This window comes from Serpula lacrymans, assembly GCF_000218685.1.
Source record: "Serpula lacrymans var. lacrymans S7.9 unplaced genomic scaffold SERLAscaffold_1, whole genome shotgun sequence".
NCBI lineage: Eukaryota > Fungi > Basidiomycota > Agaricomycetes > Boletales > Serpulaceae > Serpula > Serpula lacrymans.
Genome location: NW_006763290.1, coordinates 3454169 through 3477398, shown reverse-complemented (window position 1 = coordinate 3477398; position 23230 = coordinate 3454169). Strand labels below are relative to the sequence as shown.

General features: G+C 41.1%; 3 protein-coding genes across 3 annotated transcripts; all 3 read right to left on the bottom strand.

Moving 5' to 3' along the window:
• Positions 1 to 7056: 7056 nt before the first annotated feature.
• On the bottom strand, positions 7057 to 8548 carry SERLADRAFT_404762 (uncharacterized protein; the record flags this gene model as incomplete). The annotated part of the gene is made up of 8 exons (XM_007312527.1): positions 7057 to 7095; positions 7147 to 7272; positions 7487 to 7657; positions 7955 to 8028; positions 8088 to 8098; positions 8232 to 8263; positions 8361 to 8513; positions 8546 to 8548. The coding sequence occupies 8 exons, from the start codon at positions 8546 to 8548 to the stop codon at positions 7057 to 7059; spliced, it is 609 nt and encodes a 202-aa protein (XP_007312589.1).
• Positions 8549 to 12624: 4076 nt separating this feature from the next.
• On the bottom strand, positions 12625 to 14751 carry SERLADRAFT_444411 (uncharacterized protein; the record flags this gene model as incomplete). Its single annotated transcript, XM_007312526.1, has 4 exons — positions 12625 to 13792; positions 13845 to 14071; positions 14124 to 14302; positions 14599 to 14751. The coding sequence occupies 4 exons, from the start codon at positions 14749 to 14751 to the stop codon at positions 12684 to 12686; spliced, it is 1668 nt and encodes a 555-aa protein (XP_007312588.1).
• Positions 14752 to 18437: 3686 nt separating this feature from the next.
• Positions 18438 to 19737, bottom strand: SERLADRAFT_404760 (uncharacterized protein; the record flags this gene model as incomplete). The annotated part of the gene is made up of 6 exons (XM_007312525.1): positions 18438 to 18536; positions 18750 to 18884; positions 18935 to 19133; positions 19209 to 19320; positions 19360 to 19479; positions 19719 to 19737. The coding sequence occupies 6 exons, from the start codon at positions 19735 to 19737 to the stop codon at positions 18438 to 18440; spliced, it is 684 nt and encodes a 227-aa protein (XP_007312587.1).
• Between the last annotated feature and the right edge of the window lie 3493 nt (positions 19738 to 23230).

Below are 23230 nucleotides of genomic sequence, written 5' to 3'. Positions count from 1 at the left end.
CTAAATTTGGGGTAGAGAAAATTTGTAAAAAAGGAAGGAGAAGATCTACATTGTTATGCTGACATAAATTATGAATTAAATTGCCATTTAGTCACCAACTTGACTGTCGAAAGATTTCAACAAAAACTTGTGAACAGTTAAAATGACCTGACAATACATATAACATTTTAATGTGAGAAAAATGATAATTCAAGGTCCAATGTTTTTTGCTGCTACATCCTGAGATAAGAGGGGGAAATTCAAGTAATCGTTTTGAATTTTGTTACCATTTTATCTGGAGAAAAAAGGTGTGTTTACTTTGTCTTTAGATATAATTTTATCAGCATTTTTTTCAAGGAAAACTTGACATTTTCCCCCTGTGTCAGATGGCGTGTCTGAAGATTCAGACCAGGATGACTGCTATTTTGGATTGAAATCTGGTAATGTCAAGAAGGTGCAAGAGTTGGTGAAGTCCATGCTATCCACCGTTAACCACAAGGAAGGAATAATTTACTCCAACCAGAGTGTCTATTCATCAAATTCATTTTTACATCATAATCAACCTGAGTGCAGAGGGTACTCTTGATGGGGTTATACAACAGTTGTGTAAGGAGGGCTGGTAGGTTGATAATAGAAATTATTTTCTTGAGCATACAGTAAGTGTTTATATCAGCCATTGTTCAATTATTATTTTATTTTATGTATCCGTTTTACAGGGCACAGAGCCTTTTATGGCGGGGGAAGTGCAAAATGCACAGCCTGGTGACTATATTTGACACACTGCCTATCACAACCTGGAGTCATTCTATTACATATTGCTGGCCATGTGAGTCTTGATGGTAAAGCCCTATGAGATGAAGGATGCAGATGCTAAAGAAAAGGACGACATTAAAAAATGGCTAAATCCCAAGTTCATTTCAATGTTTAGCTGCTTTGACGCTGCTTTCCACAAGTATCAGACCTTTGGCAGAGTCGACACTCTCAGTTTGTTTCTTGAAAACAATGTATCTGAATATTTTGCCTTTATAATCCCTTACTTCAAGTGCCTCTGCAAGGTTTTGTTTGGGTCCACATTGTTCCTCTCAAAGAGATTTGTAGAGGCAGGTCCGCCACCATTCTTTGTACTATTGCATGTCTCCCATGACAATGTTCTCAATATCCTTGGGGAAGCTCTAGAGGAAATTCAACGCAACAAATGGGTTACATTAGACCTTCCAAAAGCCCTATGACATCCATCACTAAAAACCCTTTTGCTATATAGTGCTATATAGCCACCACCTATATATATAAATGCATTCATAGAAACTATAGTACTATCAGTGCAGTCATAGCTCTTATAGCTCTTATAGCATAGTAGTAGGCAAAAATTTAACCAAGGGGAGAAGTATCTATCATTCCCTCAAACTCTGGATTAATCTAATAAACCTGTTCAATAATAGAAAGAGGCCAGAAGTGTTTGGAGTTAAGTATATTATTATAGGCAAGGTACTATAAGTGCTTTTATATGGCAGCCTACATAGCTCCTGTTACGATAACACAATTTTTGGACCTTTCCTTCATTTTCATTCTCCTCTTCAACCTTGTATGCTTTAGCTTTCACACATGGTGCCACGCGGAACTTCCCCTTTTGTTCAAACTCCTCTTTCTCGTGCTGCATTGCCTTCTTCTTATTTTAGATACAACTCTCTCACACAGTGGAGCTGGTCATGCGGGCTAGGCCCCATAACATCATCAGCCACTGACTTTATTAACTGTACAGTACATAAGTACAAACACTCTGTATTAGTATATATACCCCAATAGATCCAGGAGACTCCTTAGCGAGTCCTCCTGTTGTTTACCAACAAACTCTCTGCAGCTCAAGGGGTAACCACTCCCCCATCACTACCTTTATAGTGTATTCTTGTGTGCGCCAGAGTAATTAACTCTTGGTTGTTACAGCTCCTATAGCTGCAAAAGTCATAGTTATAATATAGTTCAAGGTGCTTGAAAGGGCTAATAAATCATACAGTATTAATTAATTATGTAGTCTGTAGTAGTGAAATAGTAGTTTGTATCTTTGATATATATAAAAAAAGGAACAATGATTTATCCAAATATAAGTGGTGACAATGAGTAAAAAAATAACTAAGTCCATAAAAGGTCAATATACAACACCTGTATAATACATTTTATAAGCTCTCATGGTGTAGTGGATAAATGTGATATCAGTCACCCAAAAGCTGACTAGCAGATTGAGAGTTCAAATCCTGTCTGTGTTAATTTTTTTTTATCAGCCACACAACAATTTCCAACATCTATGAGAGCATTTACAGAGCTATATGAGGCTCTATAGATGGCAGAGGTTCTATAACAGGTTTGACCACTATAACAGCTTTATGAGTACTTATAGTGCTATAGAGCTCTATATAGCTACCCCATTTTTCACCCCATTTTTCCTGATGTCTCCGGTGTTCTTCATTCCTAAAAAGGATGGCAAGAAGCAAATGATTATGGACTATCATTATTTAAATGAATACATAGTTCAAAATGTGTATCCGCTGTCTTTGATCAGTCAGGTAGTAGACAAATTGGCTGGTGCCAAGATCTTAACAAAGATGGACCTCAGATGGGAGTACAATAATGTATGCATCAAAGAAAAAAATGTTTGGAAGGCCGTGTTCACGTGCCACTGAGGATTCTTTAAGCCCCTTTTCATGCTCTTTGGGTTGACCAATTCACTGGTAACCTTCCAGAGCATGATGAACAAGATCTTTGCGGATATGAAAAACTGTGTCATCATTTACATTGATGATTTGCTAATATTTACAAAGTTGGACAATGAGGCTAAGCATGACAAAATTATGCAAGAAGTTCTTTGACGCTTACAGGAATGGGACCTATTTGCCAAACCCAAAAAATGTAATTTTAAAGTAAAAGAAGTAGACTTCCTTGGTATGATAATAGGACAGGATGGAATCAGGATGAACCCTGAGAAAGTTCAAGCTATATTGGATTGGCCAGAACCTACTCGTGTAAAAGGAGTTAGGGCCTTCCTTGACTTAGGCAACTTCTACTGAAGGTTTGTTGAAAACTTTGCGAAGATAACAAGACTGTTGAATAATCTCACTAAGGACATTGTTTGGCATTGGGGCACCAAAAAACAAAAAGCTTTTGATAAGCTTATACAGACATTTACAACAGCGCCCATATTAGCATTTCAAGAATTTAATGAAGAGTTCCGGCTAGAAACCGACTCTTCTGATTTTGCTACTGGGGCTGTTCTATCAATTAAATGCCCTGATGATCTCTGGAGGCCTTGTGCCTATTTATTGCATAGTTTGTTGCCTACAGAGCGCAACTATCAAATTTACAACAAAGAGATGCTGGCCATCATTAGAGCTCTAGAGCACTGGCAGCACTACTTAGAAGGTGCTAGGCACCAATTCAAAATCTGGACTGATCATAAAAATCTGGAATATTTTATGACAGCTTGGGACTTGAACCAGAGACAGACCTGCTATGCGGTGTACTTATCTAGGTTTAACTATAAGTTAATTCATAAGCCTGGGACTTCTATGGGAAAAGCAGACACTTTCTTGAGAAGAGAGGATCATGCCAATACTATTAAATATAATAACAAAGGTGTTACCCTGATAGATCAATCCAGGGTTGCCAATGTTCAAATCAGGCAGGATCACAATTCTCTAGAAGTTTTCAAGAAAGACATCTCATCAGAAGAGAAGGTGTGCCTTGACGGCAATGAAAATTATTTATGGGAAGATAGGCTCTTCCATTACAAAGATAAGATCTATGTGCCTGAGCCCGCAAGGATCAAGGCAATAGACAGACAACATGACACACCAGCAGCTAGGCCCCCTGGGTGGCAATGAACCATGGAGTTGATCTCCAGGAACTATGTGGCCTGACATGGTCAAAGATATACAGGAATACATAAAATCCTGTCTAAGATGTGCCATGGCAAAGAACTCGCATCAACCGCCAGCCGGTAAACTAATGCCAAATTTGATACCAACTGGCCATTGGCAAGATATATTGGTTGATTTTGCGGCAGATCTGCCTGAGTTAAAGGGGTACAGCTCAGTAATGTTGGCTGTAGATCGCTTCTCCAAAGAAGTGGTGTTTATTCCCATCAATAAAACTTCTACAGCCACAGGTACAGCGGACTTATTTAGAGACTTTGTATAGTCTATCCATGGGTTGCCGGAGACAGTTATCTCTGATAAGGGACCTCAATTTGCTAGCAAATTTACAAAGGAGCTTTGCCGGATGCTGCACATCAAATCTAAATTATCAGGGTGTTTCATCTGCAAACAGATGGACAAACAAAGAGGCTCAATCAGGAATTGAAGCAATACCTCCATATATTTGTTAATGACAGGCAGATGGATTGGGCCAAGTGGCTAAAGATAGCCCAGTTCTTGTACAATATCAAACAGTTATTGGCTACAGGGAAAGCACCATTCGAGGTTACAAGGTTGTACCTCCCCAGAATGGGTGTTGAACCTGGAAAAAGCAAGAACAAGGCTGCTGGGAACATGGTCAAAGACATAAAGTCTGTCTTGCAAGGTGTTATTCAAAGCTGCAGAACAGATGACAGACAGGGCAGAGTGTAGACGCTCTAAGGCCCCTGACTACAAGGTCGGTGACCTGGTCTGGTTAGATACCAACCACTTTAAATGAAAAGATTGGCAGTCTAGAAAACTGACCATAAAGTGGATTGAGCCTTATCAGAGTAAGGAAGTCAAACCCAACGTAGTGGAGCTGGAACCCCAAAACAATTGAGGGTAGTACCCCTGGTCAATATTAGCCGTGTGAAACCCTACAAAGGGCTGCTGCTGGGACAGCGTGTAGACCGGCCCAGACCAGTTAGTCACCCAGGAAGGTGAAGAAGAGTTTGAAGTGGAACAAGTAGTGGATGCACACTTGAAGTGTGGAAAATTAGAGTTCCTGGTCCTATAGAAGGGCTATGGAGACAAGGAGAGAACATGGAAACCAGAAGCTGGACAATTCCCACAATGCTGTTTGGGAATTTTTATTCTAAGAATCCCTCAGCTCCTAGGAAGCTTAGAGGCATGGATTCAACCCTTTTTAATTTCCTTTTTCAACCTATGCCCAAAAATCCAACTACCACCTGTTACAACCAAGAGTTTGTATACTCTGGCACACAACTCAGACAAAGCTATAAAGAAGTGAGAGAAGTGGTTACCCTTTGGATAGGACCGAGTTTGTTGTGGGTAAACAACAGGAGGACTCGCTGAGGAGTCTCTTTAATCTATTGGGGTATATATATTACTACAGGTTATTTGTACATATGTACTGTACAGTTGATGGAGTCAGTGGCTGATGATGTCATGGGGCACAGCCTGTGTGACCAGCTCCACTATGTGAGAGACTTGTAGCTAAAATAAGGAAGAAGGCAGCGCAGCACGAGAAGGTGGAGTTTGAACAAAATGTAAAGTGCCACATGGCACAGTGTGTGAAAAATACAGAAGAAAGTTAAAGAGGAGAATGAAATTTATGGGTCCAAAATTTGTGTATCGTAACACCACCAATAAACATAGCTATCATGCCATTGAAGTTGTTCTCGTCTTTTGAGCCACTTTGTCATCTGCTTATATTTGTCCTTGTGATTTGTAGCCCAATATGCATCCCTGGTAAGGTCAATATGCAGCCACTCGGTATATTCTGTATTGTAGTTGCCTGTCATACCCAAGAGCTTGATCATATATGAATAGTGTTGGTATGAATGCTGTTTTGGCAGCTCAAAATCTTTACAAATTGACTTATTTGCGTGAAATTGACTGAGGGACTTGTCAAGCAGTTGTGGTGTCTCCTTTGAGTGGCAACAATATTGTGCAAGGTACACAAAATCAAGTAGGGCCCGTACAGCACGTATCAGCCTGGCAGGTGCCAAATTATCTGGTAGAGGGAATCCAACTGCAAATGCAAACAAAATACGGCAAATTTGATTGTGCTTTGTACCACTTATCCGTGTAAGACTATATATTCCTTTGGAAAAGAGGCGGACATTATAATTTGGGAGCAATCATTGACATTGTGCATCAATTTCTGAGTCTCCAACAGATTCTTTGATCCATGACACAATGTACACGACTATGCCCTGTTACACTTGATGTAAGATATCTGGTGTAATAGATTGGAAAATGTTGGTATATGGTAGGTTTTCCCAGAATGGATGGTGGATAGGCTTTATACCTGCATCCTGGCAGGCTTTTGTGAAGAGAAGGGGGTCACCATCTATTAGCGCTAGTGACTCCAAGACATTTGCAAGATTTTGCAGGCCATATATCTCAGAATCCTGTCCTAGTTCACCATGGGGCACATCACACTTGGGGCATTCACCTGCTTTTGTCCCTGTTACAAGAACTTGTTCTGAATAGTCTTCAATATAACTGGCTACTATAGGATAGTTTTGACGTCTAATTCCATCACTATTGGCCATGCAAAGCCCTTCAGTTCCAGCAGATTCCAATGGCTCAACTACTTGATGCATGCAAGCATAGAACAGATTCATGATAGTACGGCAATGTGCAGCTTTATTGGTGGTGTGTTTAAGACAAGTGAAAGGCAAATAGCCAAACAAGATATAAGCTTGTTTTGATGGTTTGTGGTGGATATTCTTTGGGATATTCCCTATAATTAAGTATATTGAACATGCCACTTTATTTCGGAACAAAGTGAGCTGTGTCTTGTCTGACGACAACAACACTGGAATAATGGTGCCATCTGAGTTGTTTTTATCCAGTTCCTGCTGTGCTCTATGTTAGCAACAGCAATGAATTGTGGATGTACCAAATCACAAATCTGAGTAGTCCACCACCATTTCCCAGTATGCATATCAGGATATAATCTCTCTGTTTTGTCAGCATCTATGTAATGTTGCTCCGGTACATATACCAGGTATGGTGCAAACTCAGGCTCGTGATATAGTGCTTTGATGCATTCTATGATGTCTCAGAAATAAACATCATAGGCTTCACCAGCCACAATAATTTCTTTGCGTCCAAATTTAGATCTCTTTGGTAGTTTTGGATCAATGATTTGATTGAGTTCTCATGAATTCTTGAAAAAAAGGCCTAGTCGTTCTGATACCTATTCATTTATCAATGCATGAGCCGTGTTTGAGCGCGACAAAGCACATACCCCAGGAATACTAAGTAAATCTGAAAATGCAGTTGAGCCTGCACCTTGTAACTTGGCCCATTTGGCCACTTCATAGTCAATGTCTGACTTGAAAGGGGCCCAGATATCCTTGCTGCCAGCTATTGGCTACAATATGAGTTATATGCATGCTGATGTTGCGCTATAGGAGCTCCTGCACTGTGGAAAGGGTATTTTGTCACAAAAAGCCCATGTCATAGCTGAGACTCTGCTTGACAAAGCAGTTCATGATCTGCCATTGCTGGTATAGATTATTTGGCATCCTCTGTTGATGCTACACCATCCTGTTAAGTATCATCCACAGGTAGCTCCCACTCATCACCAATTTCTGCCCATGTTCTATCTTCTGAGTCATCTGCACTACTGCTATTATTGGGATCATGATTTCTGCATGACCCAAAGACCAATCAAGCTTGTTGTCATTGTAGGTGCCAAAGTAGTCACTATGGAAGTGTTGCAAATTTTGTGACTCTTCATCCAAGTCAAATTCTGACTTGAAAGTAGGCAAATAGTTGTTGGTTCAGTTATATATTGAGCTACATGCTGGTGTATCCAGAGGCAAATCTATAAAAAAGTATCAGCCACAGAAAAATCCGCTGCAGCCAGGGCTGCAAAACTGGCTAACAAGGATGACATTGAAAAACCTAGTAAAATCAATTGCTGCAAACACAATATGTAGTTCACTTGCCTTCTATCAGAGGGGACACCACACAAAGCCAAAACTAATGCCTTATCAAAAGCAGATCAGTAATTTGACCTAATCAAATAAGGGGCCCAACTGACTGCTTACCAGTATAGAACTCGACAAAATTGCAACATACAAGCCAAAAATGAGCCAGCTCTGAAATGGTACTTTGGAAAAACCTACAAAACAAAAAGCTCCAGGTTAGTATAGGATTTAATATTCAAAATAAAAGACTTACCTCCAAAGCAGCTGCCAGTGTAACCTCAAAGCTGAACATTATGTGCAAAAAAAAGGAGCTGGGTGGCGGCAATGAGGAAGGAGTATGGCCACCAAAGTATTCACACAAAAAATAGCAGTCAATTTTATCAACATGATGACTCACTTTTCTCGCAGTGCCACATCAACATGAGGGTGCTACGGCACTCTTATGCATCAAGACACAGTGCCCAGTAGCCAGAAAGTGGCCAAGAATGTACCTAGGGCCAGTGGCAAATTGCCAAAGGCTGCTTACCAACTGACAAGTGCCAGTGGGAACCTCATTGGACTTGAATGCAACAATGAACCAGCAACTGCCCCAGATCAAGGTGATGAGGGACCGTATCAAGCTGACAGTGACAATTTTGACACCGACAACAACCCGGGCTGACTTCAAGGCTTGGGGACACTGAGAAGAATTATAAATCAAGAGATATGTACCATATTTTATCATTGTTCGCAACAACTACACTTCTGTTTAATAGGCTCCAGTCTTTACTAACAGGAATCTTTGCAGACCAAGCCCCATATGTGTGTACTCAAGCTATATTGTCTATATCCTTTCTAACCATAACGTGAACTGTAAGCTTATTGTGTCAAAAAGAACAGTGGTACACCTTTTGTGCCACTGTTAGTAATTCCAGAACAACAATCTACTGATCTACTGCCTCGGTCAGATGCAAGTCCCAGCCCAAAACCAGTGTACAAAGAAGTCCAGGCAAGATGCACACTCAAGTAGCAGGCCATTGAGCACAGTCCCATGCACAGGAGGTAAGCAGACTATTTTGCTATCTAGCATTTGCACTATGGACACACCAATGTCTTTAACTATCTTATAAAAGAAACTTGTTTGGTGCAAAATCAAACCTAGCTGAGCTACAAAAAAAATATCAACCAAACATGTCCCAGACTCAAATGCTGCAGAAAGTGACTCTGTGTCCAAGTCTGAGTTGAAGGATTTTGCTGCACTGGTGTATACAGGTTGGCAAGATGCTGAAAAAACATGGCCAAAATCTACTTGTATATGATACAATGATGACAGACAGCAAGGTTAACCTGACAGCTCAGAAAATATCAGTTCAATCCATTCTTTGTGAATCCATTGCTGACATGGTCAAGTACCTGGCATTCAAGATGATCTACCCAGATATTAATCAGAAACAAAAACCTCTTGTGACTCTCTTCTGCAATCAGCCAAATTGCATGGCCTGCATGAAATCTATTCATGTCTCAAAAGAGACCACAAATATGTACGTGCACTGGCACTGGTGGTATGTTTACACTGTTTTTGATTTTGTTTTGAATATATGCTGCTACATATATACCGCAGCCTGAAGGACGGATTAGCTCAAGCTGTGGTGATACAGTGACTCCAAAAACCCTTTTCATATTTACTCTGGGCGTTATGCATGAAGCATACCATCAAACAGCTTGAGTATTACACTTAGCTTTGGTGGAATTATAAATAGTACATACTCTTGGCTATAGAATTGCCCCATAGGTCATGTGATTTGGCTATAGAGATATGGTTAGTGTAAAATAGCAACATTATGGAAGGGGTTTTTCACTTTTGAACTGATGACTAGAATCTTAGTTAAAACATTGAATATTTGCCATTATGTGCTGGTACAAACAAAGATATATATACAAATAGTATGTCTGAGTTTAAAAAAGTTCACACACTTCTTGCTTCTCAACCACCATCATAGTCAGATCCCTCCCTCTTACTCAACGAAGCTCTATCCTTTCATTGCTTAATGCTGGCTACTCTGGTGAAGCCATTGCAAAGCAGACTGGTGTTAGCCCTTCTACAATAAACAAACTTTGCGTCAAAGAGTGTTCTACCCTACCTAAAGCTATTGGAGGTTGTCTTTCCAAGCTTTCACCTACCAATATCTGATATGCCCAACATCTTATTACCTCTGGCAAAGCTGAAAATGCTGTTGAAGTGACCAAAGCCCTTACCAGCATCATCAACCAACCCCTCTTATCCTATACTGTTTCGTCTCATTTGAAGAAATCTGGTATAAAGGCTGTGGTGAAGTCCAAACACCCCCTTCTCTCTACTGGGCAATGCAAGGCTCATTTGGATTTTACCTATGCCTACAAGAATTGGACTTTGGAGGACTGGAAAAGAGTAATATGGTCTGATGAGACTAAAATCAATTGCCTAGGGTCAGATGGATGCAAATGGGCATAGAAAGAGGGAGGGGAGGGCTTAGTGATAAGCTGGTAGATGGAACCCTCAAGTTTGGAGGAGGTTCCTTAATGATGTGGGGCTGTATGACTTGAAAAAGAGTTGGATTTGCGATTAACATTGATGGTAGGATGGATAGGGACCTTTACCTACAGATTTTGAAGGATGAGTTCCAGCAAACCCTGGAGTATTATGGTCTCAATCCTCCTGACATCATCTTTCAGCAAGATAATGACCCCAAGCACACCTGCAGGAAGGTCAAGGACTGGCTAGGTGAGCAAGCATTCAACACTATGGTTTGGCCTGCACAGTCTCCTGACCTAAACCCTATTGAACATCTCTGGGGTTGTCTCAAAAGGAGACTTTCAGGGTATGAAAATCCCCCCCATGGGATTCATGAATTGTGGGAAAGGACTCAAGTGGAGTGAGAGAAGATACTAGTTGAGGAGTGTCAGAAATAGATTGAAAGCATGCCTAGAAGGATTCAGGCAGTGCTTAGGGAAAAAGGAGGCTATACCAAGTACTGATAATATCCAAATACCCTTTCCATAGTGTTGCTGTTTTAAATTAACCATATCTCTATAGCATGTGAACCAAATCACATGACCTATGGGGTAATTGTAATATAGCCAAGGGTATGTACTATTTATAATTCCACCAAAGCTAAGTGTAATACTCAAGCTGTTTAATGGTATGCTTCATGCATAACATCCAGAATAAACATGGAACAGGTTTTTGGAGTCACTGTATCAAGAAAGTGGCCCAGATTCATGTAGTCTCAAATTATGGATTAAGCAAAGGGTGCAACATCACAAAATTATTACAAGGTAACACATACATATATGTTAGTAATGCGGGCATAGGTTTTATTGCTTTTTCACATCATTATTTTCACAATTTCTGGTAGGGAAAACCCATATGGAGCAAACCATACCAGCATCCGGCTCTTCTTGACACACTCAAAGAGGTCTATTTTGGTGGTTATCCTGTGTCAGAGTCAAGCATTGTGAAGACATTGTTTCAACTCTGGATGACCATCTAGATAAACCAGAAGTGGCAGCAGCCATGGTTGCCATGACTGCTACTACGGTATGTATTCTTTTGTGGCTTCTTACTCTGCTAATTGAATGTCATTGATTACAGGTGCATGCTGTTATTTTGGAGTGGCAAATAGGCTCAAATAAATCACAGGACTTCAACTCATCATACTTTGCTAATGTCTACTCCGGGCACATGCTTGTTCTCAATGGCATATTTGATGCCAATGCATGAAAATATCATGTTATGATGCACCGCATCTACATGCAAGTATAGTGAGTGCTTCTACACTTCACTCAATAGCAGCTAAGTTTGCTTTGTATTCATGAACAGTGGTTCAGAAAACATGGCTTGAGCTAGTGGGAAATCATCTGGGAGCAGTATTTTGATGCATAGTTACTGTATGGGCCAATCTCATACCACCACTGTAATTCATGACATGCATAACATAGTAGTGATAATTGTGGTTATGCTATGTCTTTGGTTTTTGCAATATTACAATTGTTAGCACACCAAATTATCACCAAATGAGATATAGCCACTTGAAATTAGGTCGCATTCACTATAACCTAGACATCATCACCTGTTATTTGAAATAATTGAAGCAAATTACTGGGGGACTTAAATAAAATGTTTATGAAGGTAAAAAGCCAAGTTATTGCTGATTATCTCTAATATCATGATATTTGTGGTAATTATCCATGATTATATCAATGTCCATTTTTCCTGATGTAATGGCTGTGGCAAACCAAAGCTGCAGCAACACTAGGATGGATGCATCCTCAGACATCAGGGTGTACTTTGGACATATGAGTACTCTCTTCTTGTCTACTGTCACTGACTGAGTCTGTCTTTGTTACTGCAAGTTTGTGGTGTAACAAGTGTGACATGGCAGTGTAATGTACCTTAGTGAAGAGGTCACCTTTCATAACTGCCAATGTAGAAAGAAATCAGTAATTTTGAATGAATGTATACTAGCTAGCAGAATGTGTGAGGTTCCAGTGCAAGCCAGGCTCATAACCTATTAAATGTTGAAATGCTACCAGCTAGCATCATTGAGACATGACCGTCGAGAGTTAGATTCTTCTGTCTAAAAACAGGTTACTATGGCCATGTGAGTGGCTGTGCTGCTGTATCGTACTGAGTGTCTACGCATGTGAAAATATCATCTACAACAGAGACAAACGAGGTCCCTGAGGTAACAGTCCAGCAAGCGGCTCCGACAAGCCAGGGTGGACCATACACATTGTATACGGTCCGGACCGTATGCATTTCTTGTGTAATTACAGCGTCATATAAACCAATGAAGTGACAGTATATTACACCTATTTACTGCTACACTTATCACCAAAACTCTCTAATACGTTCTAAGACATCCACTACCACTGAGCTATTGTACATAAGCGCATGGTGAGCACCTTTCACAACTTTAACATGACACCTATCCTCGCTCATAGTTCGTTCCATCCATCTCACAGCGTCCTCGGTGATTTTGTCGTCTTTGTCTCCATACCACACGAGAACTTTGTGTGGATACGATGAATACGAAAAACCCCACGGCCTATGATCACGATTTAAAATTTGCAAAAGATCGCTGTGCGTTCCTTTGGCAGATTCAGCATGTGAAGCTGCAAGGAGAGCATTGCCAAGTGCAGCCTGCAGACAGTCCGATCTGCGAGTGGTAACATCCGATGAAGTAGTAGACGATGTAGAAAATGACGGAAGGCGACCTGTAGTTATCGAGGGCCGATTTTGAGGTAGAATGGATTGCGAGGTAGGATCAAATACTTTGCTCGCTTTGTATATCGTAGAATCGCTTTTCTCGGCAGTAGTGTGTAGACCAAGGTTATTGATGCTAATCGTGCTTACAGAACGCTGAAGTTGTGCAGGACACGGTAAATCTCCAATTTTCGGAAGGGGGGTAGGAGTTGATGATTTGCCTTTAAGGGATCCCACAGATCGCAGCGTCTTCAATTTTCTGAAGCTCCATGGTGGGGGCTTCTCAGCCTGGGCTGGCAACGAGGTGGAGACGGCCTTCAACTTGAGCCTTCTAAGAATTGTTTTTGAATGTCTTTCTGTTACAATGCCTGAATCACTCTTATGCAGTGACGTAGACCATGTTCCAAGCGAGCCCTGGCTATCGAAGTGACCATTGAAATCGTGTAAGTCGTCATACTCCCCGAAAGAGCTAGAACATAGGCTTGGGCGCCGTACTGTTTCAGTGGATGGGTAGACACAGTGATTATTATCGCAATTAATCCCCCCAGACAAGGGTGCCTGTCCGGACAAAATAGGTTCCACGCCGAACGTTTTGGAAGACGCAACAGTGTATCCTATTCCTTGGTAAGCTAGGGAGGGAGGCTTTCCTAGCATCCATGCCTGAATCTTCCAGTCAGCTGCTTGGACTGTCCTCAATATCCCATTTGGGATATACTTCAGCCACTTATAACACCCTGTGTGAGGTTCATCAGCAGGTAAGAGATCATTGTTGTACTGGCGCGTTACCATTTTCATTACCTCCTATCCAAGGCGCTAACAGACATATATCGCCTCTAATTCGATCTGGGACCCTATTTGCAAATGATAGAGCGTAAGGTGCTCCCGCCGAATGCGCCATGACGCTACATTGATCGATATTTAAATGATCGAGGACTTCTTCCACTACCAGAGCCCACTCTAAGATGCCTCCCGCATGCATTGGGTGCGGTGTATCAGTGCGGCCTAAACCCCACCTGTGAGACACCATGTCAGGATTGAACAAATGATCACACAAAGCCGACTTGCCTGTCGATGGTTATGAGGCGGAGGCCTAAGCAGTCCGCCATTTCATCATAGAGACCCATTATATGCCTGACGCACCCCAACCCAAGAAATATTACGAGGGGAAAACCATTGGGATCACCCATGTCGGAGAGGCTGACAGTAAGAGGGTTATCTGATGAAGCGTGAGGATATCGGGTAAGCTTGAGTAACGTCGTGAGGCGCTTGGACCGTAAGAATTGCGCAATGATCTGGGATACCGATGGTTTGATGCCTATCGTGACCGGGTCTAAGTAATTAGGCACATGAGTATCCGTGAATGACTGAGAATAATTATCGGGATCCGGCGAAGTACATCCTGCAGAACAGCAACGGTTGATCACATTTGAGATTGCAGGCGTAATAGAAAACTGCGGGAGGCCATGACAACCTTGAGACCGTGGAGTAAGCGAAGAGCTGATTTGGTTTATGTATGTTCGGTGTACTTCATCTGCTATACTGTCAATAGATGATCGAGACAGCATTTCTTCTTCACGATCGTATTCTGACTCGCATAATGCATCGGACTTCTGTGGTAGTGGATTGTGAGCGGAATATTGTGGTGATGTAGCGGAAACAGGGCGAAGTTGTGGTCGAATATGGACCGGAACATTATAGTCACGAATGATGTCGGATATAGATGGAGCTTTAGACCTTTCAATGACTGACTGCTGTAAAGGAAGGGGAGGATAGTCGGGAGAACAAGGGATCTGTTTTATGTTATGTGGGGTACGGCCAGCGTGATTGGTGGATTTCAACATGGGAACTTGGTCGGTACAGCAACCACACGCAGAAAAAACAGAGGGAACAGGACTGTATCTGTTGCGAGTAACTTGATTTGGTCCAGAAGACGCTGTGACTAGTCTCGTGCACATCCTGCTGGGACCGGAACCTGCTGACGTTTGAAGTTTGGGTATTGTAAACTTAAAATGGTTTGATTCTGTGTGGCGGTAATCATGCATCGAGAATCCATTGATGCTATCCACCAATGCATCTATGGCCTCGATACCAGGAGCTGGAGATGATACCACGATAGGAAATTTTTCTATCAGTAAGCTCCGTGTCGTTAAATCCTGAGCATTCATATCACCTGAGTCGGTAGAATCAGGGAGTCGGAGGGAAGAAGTTGAATGATCTCGATGTTTAGGTCCCTCTGTGATTTGTGTGCGACCTTTTGGAGACCTCACCATACCGCCATCGTCATCTGAAGAGGTGAGTAAGTTATAGGAAAATGGGGCACGAGAATGTTTTGGGCAATATGGTTGCTGTAAGAGTGGTTGAACAAATGATCCTTCATCATCTCCAACGCGAGCTTCATGCCAAGAGGATTGTGGATATAGAGCCTGTGATCGAATGGGCGTCACCATTGGCATTGCGATGACGAGTATCAAATGTCAAACTCCCCATATGCGGGGGCGACTGAGAATTGAAATATTGAAATCCCAGGGCTTTGTTGTTTGCCGCACTAGTGAAGAGAAAAGGAAAATAATGTGATTCACTCAGTTGTAGTGACGGATTATTTTCTCTAGGATACAGAATAGAAAGAGAACATGTAATGAGTATTGTAAAATAATATATTTCATGGTTTGGTGGGGAAGGTCTTTGTTTTTCGGCGAGAAGCGTCACCTGATCGATGAAAGGACCTTCGGAGCGTGCCGGGGCTAGGACTCTAGGGGGTGAAATGAAAAAGAAAGAGACCTAACCATTGGAAGAGAATAGCTCCTTAGCTTCCGAGTTCTTTTTTGGGGGAACCCGACATAATACATTGAGAGCTAATGATCAGTTGTGAGTGATAGAAGAAGCTGAATAAGCCTCATGGTGATGGCAATAGAACGGCAAAAATATGATTGAGTGCCTGATCAGGGTGATACATGATTAGCGGTACGCAGTGAGAAGATAGAGAATAAATTATGGGTGAGTAATTGCAGGAATGTTATGACAACGACGAAAAGTGTCCATGGCTGAGTGTACGTCCATGAAAGAAGAGGAGTTAGAAGAGCGTGATATGAAAAGCGGCAAAATTGATTCTATATTTTTTTTTTCATGCGCAAATAAGAAATTGGCAATGTTGTTTGGGATCTGTGGTGAAGTTGGAGAGGCAATTGACCCATATAACTGGTAGTATGAACAATCACGTTGAGGGACACGATGATAAAAACACCCCAAATCATGCATGGTAGATTGCCCTGGCAATGATTTTAAGTAGCACGGCAAGATCATCAGGGGAGTAAGGCATGGAGATCCCCTGAATGCCTCTTTCAAGACATTCACGTGTCATGTTTTGGATTTGCAATATGACCGGCTTCAGTTGGAAACAGGTAAATAATTGAGGCTGTTGTTGTTGTTGTTGTTGGTCAATGTTGACTCAGAGTTTGCAAAATTGCTGTGTAGATGTGAAATTTCAGTGAAATGTGCAGTTGCTGGAGGGTATGAAGTTGGAGAGACTTACTCGCAAGCTGACCTTCCACAAAGGGTTCCATTCAAGTGACAGTTGATGCCCTTGATGTAATCCAATGCATGGCATAATCACATGTAGATGTTGCTTCTTGCACTTCCTGGTTGGAGGGGAGTTGATAGCGCATGGAGGTCAAGAGTGAGGAGTGAAATTTCAAGATTTGTAAAGATGGTATCTAATGAAGGATATTTGAATAAGAGAGGCCGAGGGATTGGCATCGGAAAAAGGCCTATTCAATATTGAAAAACCCAATTGTTGGGAAGGGATCAGCATCTAATGAAGGACCATTCAAACAGAAGAGTGGCCAACAGATTGGCATCAGGCGAAGGACCATTCAATATTGAAGAAAGGAGGTGTGTGTGGACAACGGATCACCATCAAATGAAGGACTGTTCAATATTGAAGAATGTGCGTTACATGGTCATATATACAATATATAATTTAATGTGTATTTGCAATCATATCAGAAGGGAAAGGTGTGTGCAAAAGAATGAAACGTAAGAGGAATGGAAAGCAAAACACTGTCAAATATTAATGCTGGCTGAACAAGAGTGGATGGCAGACAGTTGTTGTAGTTCTAGGAAAACATTTCAACTTTGCCAATGGTTGGCAGTTTTGTCATGTTTGTAGTGTTTGATGTAGACTTCCATGAGGCCTACATCATTTATGCTCACACGGCGAGTGGAATAGGCCTCCATGTTGCATTTTTCAGCGAACAAGTTACAAGCATCGTAGCAGGCTGTGAAGGGGACAGCCTGAAACATCTGTGAGCCAAGAGGTTGAGCAGGTTATAGAAATTTACTGTTTGACAATTTCCTTGTCAGTCAAAGGAGTTTGATGGTGCCAGGCCATGATATCACCCCAATCATTGGCTTCTGTATCTAGACAAAACACAATTAGAATATGTGAAGTTTCATGCAGACATTGAAAACTAACCTTCCTGAGGTTCTTGCAAGGAACCTATAAGAGCACAAGAAAGAGCAAGTGCAGTTGTGCTAAATAGCTCTATAGCGACATTTACTTGAGGGTGTGGGGCTCTGTTTGGCCCAGGCACAAAGAACCAGACCTTGCTGATGCGACCAACTACCCATATTGTATGAGGTGTGTTACTTCTAGGGTGGCACATGTAGTGCAATCAGTCTTTTTTGTGCTTCTTCACTCCCCAAGTGTTGATGGGAGGTAATTGTTCAATGCTGTAAGTGTAGTTTTCTGAGTTGGAGTAATTGACAAAGTTTCTGATGCATCTGGAATGAAAGTATATAAATAGTGTGGATGGTATAGACATTGTTTACGCACTGAATTGGTTTCTCATCATACATTGATATCACAGCATGGTGCAAAGAGACAGTGACTTTTCTCAGTACAATCTGTTGAGCGGTGAGTTTTCTTGTTGTACATTGCGTCATTTTCATTTTCAAAGGAGAAAAATTGATAAGGGTGGCACACCTGTCCGCAGATGTTGTAGCAATACATTATGAGCATGACTGCTGATCTACATCTCCACTTGTTTTACTTTTTTTGGCCAGGAGTTCATCAGGAGCAGGAGAGTTGGTAGGCGCATTGTGTTTAGTTGCTGGCATTGTAGATTGACGAGTGATGACTTCCGGTATGCAAAAAGGGATGTTTGGAAGCTGCAGAGGGAAACAAAGTTAATAAGACAGAACTTGTTGCTGGGGATGGATGAATGATGGGTTTGTAGAGACTACTCAGATGTCAAGGGTTCAGATCAGAGCGCAGCCTGCATTTCCAGAAAAGAAAAGGGGCACAACATATTTGAAATGTTGATAGGAGACAAGAAAGTTGGACAAAAATAAATATTGAGTGTATTTACAAATAAAAAAATTTCATTCAGTATCCAAGGCCAAAGATTGTACAGCAATTGATAAAGTATTGGAGGTGTTGGCTGGCAATTGGCGTTCCTTGGAGTCGGACTTTATGCCAAGCTTGATAACAAATTATTACAAAGTGGTGTATGCAGAAGGAGATAACACTCAACCACACGCAAAGTAGCAGAAGGAGCAAGTTGCAAGACATGTTTGAGGTTCAAGTGGGCACGAATAGAACACTTGCCTGTATGGCTCAACACTAATGTCAAGGGATACACCAACATCTACAAAATCCCCCTTCCAAAATAAAGTGTGTGAGCAGGGCACTACTTTTCCTTGTGAATCTTTGCGTGCAAGGGTGATTTTTTGCAGCACACGCCACTTATCATTTACAAAATCTGCTTTATGGGAAGGATCATCTGTTGTGTGTAGGGCTGATGACACTTCGCAATTAGTGGCCGTTATCTAGAACACCGTCAGAAAAGGAGGCATATTCAGTAAGTAGAGTGACACACCTTAGAAAACACTCGGCGTTGCATGTACAAGCTGCACATAGCAGTGATAGGAGGCTCTTTGTAGCCATTCTCATCCAAGCTGATATGTACTAGTTGATGCAAGTTGCTTATAGCCAGCAACAAGGATTCCCATTGATCTTTGAAGGGTCCACTACCCAATGTAATATTCTGTGTAGCAGATGGTGCAAAATGCAAAGTGCTGCAAAGTATGACATTAATTAGTGAGAGTGTGCTTAGTATTGTATCATACCCGTCCCAAGAACCAAGCACTGACAACAAGCTTTTCTCCAGGATACCTTGAATTTGAATGCAGACAGGGTATAATGTGTTATTGTTGATTCCATTCTGAGGATTTTTATAGAGCAAGAGGTGCGCATGATTGCAATCTGATGACGAAGGATTTTTGGGTACATATGCCCACTCACAGACTTCATGGTAGGTGATAGGTACCAAAACTGAGTCGTGTGGTTCAGGCTCAATGGCTTTTGCAAGTGTCTCAGTGAGTTGGTGAGGCCAGTTTTTTACTAGAACATTGTTGTTGCTATCTGCAAAGATGTGAAGTTGTGAACAGCAGAAAGACAATTGTAAGAAGAGTATACCTTAAATAAAAGACATTGGAGTGCGGTAATGAGAGGATAGATGTGTTGGGAAGAAGTTGAGGAGACAAGGGAAGAAAAGAGAGGGATGGATAGTCATTTGAAATATGCCGTTGTGATTTAAAAAACAAAAGAAGTGAGAGATGTCATCCATCAAACAAGCCACCGCCCATGAATTAGACGCAAACCCATTGCGACACAGTTCATGTGATGGGCGCCTTGTGGCGTCTTGTGCGCCGGGGCTTGTTGAACGTGTATTGGCTTTGTTGTCTGTTGCAGATGCCATGTTATATGGAGGACTCTCTCGCACCAATTATTGTATTGTGAACACACACCTTAGGCATCATTTGTTTAAGATCCTGAGGCAGTTTGTGTGCTATCCCCACCTATTTCTTGCTATCTTGCAGCAGTTCAAAAGTGTTGTGTCCGGATCTGTTGCTCTCAAGTTTTTTGCAGGAAGTAGTGGGTGGCCAGCTGATATGGATCTATACGTGCCATTCTTGTGGAGGAGGAACAGAATGTTGCACTACCTACAGCATTCAGAAGGTTATGTTGTTGGGGACACGAAGTTGTGGAAAAGGGAAGTGTATGTGGCCAATGTGGAGATTCAAGAGGTCTTTTTAGAGAACAACCTTGAACCTTATAATCAGTGTAAGCATAAGCTAGAAGAAGAGGTAGTTGTGTTCAAACAATATTACAACTCTTGAGAGGTATTGAAGAGCCATCCGTACTGGAAAGTTTAGGATTGTAAGTGAATCTCGTAGGAGTGGGCAAATTTGGTACAATGTCAGTATGCAAGCTAGGCAATTGTAAGTTAGAGCCATCAATTTTCACATAAGCACATTCTGTGTAGCATCAATTGCTTTTGTCCACTGAAAATGTGATGTCTTCCAACAAGCCATCTGCTCCATTGACAATGTTATAGGAAATAGCAACATTTTCAGTAACCATGACGCGCATGCCTCGCACCAACGGCAATTTGCCTAAGCTGTTGTGTGTGGTGTGTGATGCTTGATCCAATTTTGTCCCATGCAAAGTCTTGCATGCCTTGTGGCAGCTGTTGTTTTTTGATGAGCTCTCTGAAATGATATACATGGCAAGCTTGGTTAGTCGAGCAAGCAAAACTCTATACCTTCTTATCATTGATTGAATCTCTGAGTACCTTCTCACAGACAATTATTGGGGTGTCCTTGAAATTATACAACATTTTAGGCTGGTGTGCAGAAAGATATTGCAAACAACGACTGTTGAGAGTGTCAAAGTTGGAGACAATGTAGTTAGAACCAGACTCTTTTTGTTGATAGGATAAGGGACTACTTGCATCCCAGGCAATACCTAGGTGAATGCGGTGCAAGAGATTTACAAATGCAGGATCACCATCAGCACACCAGTTCTTCTTCAATTCAACAACTTTGTTAAATTGCCGCCATAAAAAAGCTCTGTGCAGTGATGATTGGCCATATTCAGTGTGTGTTGGGTAATATGTGATTTACTAAGGAATAGCTGAACACCGCCGTCCCTTTCATGGGCTTCAGCTGACCAAAATCCCCTGTGAACATGACATTGATCCCTCCAAAAGGCTTGCCAACATGAAGAGCAAAAACAACCTGGCGGATATTATGATCTTGCTTTCTTGGCAAACTGATACTTTCAAGAGCGGCAAGGGAGTCAAACAGTCCATCAATATGCATGGTTTGTTCATCTTGCATAGTAGCAAGTTGCAAGACATCAATGTTATCCATGGTGTTCCGTTCAGACTGTAAGGGCAAGGTTTGTTGTGACAAGGGATCATTGCATCTTTTGTCTTCATTCTTGTCACAGGCATCTTGGCACTCATGTTTGACATTGATATTACAGATAATCTGTTGCAACTTTTCTTTGAATACATGTTGAACAAAAGCTGATTGCCATGTTTTGTTTTTATCCTTCAGATCAGACAGTGACCGCCATGGCTTGAACAAAATCAACATTGCTCTACACCACAACTGAAACTCTACCTCGCCCCGGTCTTGTCTAGGTAGTGTGTTTCCCAACAACACAGGCACAAACAGGTCCTCTCGGATATGCACAAGATGAGAATCTTTTTGCGGATGAGAAGGTAAAAAGTGGCCCCGCGGAAAAGGTTGTTTTCCTTGTAATTGGTTCCCCATAATAGTATCAGTTTCATTGTGCTCAGTACGTGCAGTGTGTTTTTGTAACCTGGCATGCTCAGCACTGACAGAAATCTTTTGCGCTTGCTCTGTATATCCCCACAACGACAAGTCGTGGAAGGGAACACATCAGGAAAAACCATTTTGCTATATAGCTAAGCATGTTTCTATGGCTTCTATAACAGCTATAGCATTACTATAATAGTCAAAACATTTCTATAATAGATATCATAACTGCTATAGTAGCCATAATGGCTTGTTTCTATCTATGGGAACTTTGTTCTGATTGTGATGAAAACACCATTATTACTCACTAAATGTTTTGGCATATATATTAGCCTGCTTATCTATGTAATAAAAATCTATCACATATATCCCCAATATTTTCTGTATATTTCAGCAACCAGGCATTGCTATAATAGATGCTATAGGTGCTATGGCAGCTATAGGAGCTATAATAGCTTGTTGTTTTCCATGAGACATTTTTCTGGTGGTAATGAGTATGCTCTTATTATTCATACAATGGTTTTTTATGCAGGTAAATTAGTCTCATGGTTTTATAAAAATTTATCACAAATATTCCATCGTACAGATACTAAAGAACACCACTCACATCACATCAAAGTTGAAGTGTTTTGCTTGACGCACAAGGATGAATTTAGGTGGATTTTGAATATGTGGCACCAAAGCAAATTTTCCAGCAGTTGAACACTATAATTGAGTGTGTGAAAATGGACACGCTTCCTATGATTAGATTAGATTTTGTGCCATTTTTTTTTCAGAGTCAGCTCTTGATGTATACGTGGCACTAGTGTTATGTCACAAGTTACATCACAGCTCAGTACATTTGGACGCTTCACTTGGATTTTCTCCATCTTTTGCAACAAAGTCAAGCTAACACAACACTCAATGAGTATCTTAGTTTAATGTATGTTTTCTTTTTTACAGTTATCTTATATGACACTCATACAAGCTCTGTTTATTCTCAGCCACCATCTGCATTGGCATAAGCACTATAAATGCCCCCACTATATTCAACCACCACATCACAAGTCTACCTTCAGGTATAGTTTGTGTCCAGAATTCTTATATATGGGACTCATCAGTCATAGTTATCCCCACTGATGTCTTTTGTTATTACAGTGATTTATTGGTATATGTATAACCACTTTTATTTTTCTTGAGCCGTTGGTGAATAAACAGAGGTAAGTTCACCCATTTAATACTTGGTGGTAGTCACTTATTGGGTTATTGTCTTGCACAGACTTGATGAGTTATCAAGAAAAACTCACAAGCCATTATTGAAATTGTGGTGAGTAATTTTAATTTCATGGTAGCATTTATATAACATTACTGAGTGCATTGTACACAGTATGGATAACTTACAGTATCTGATGTCCAAAAGGTTTTTGCTTATCATATGAATAAGTCTGAAATACATAGTCATAAAACATTTAAGAAAAGTACATATGAACACTTACAGAAACATCTAAACCACCAAATGTAAAGACACCTTTTCCATTACTCAACAACCACTCCAGTATAGTATG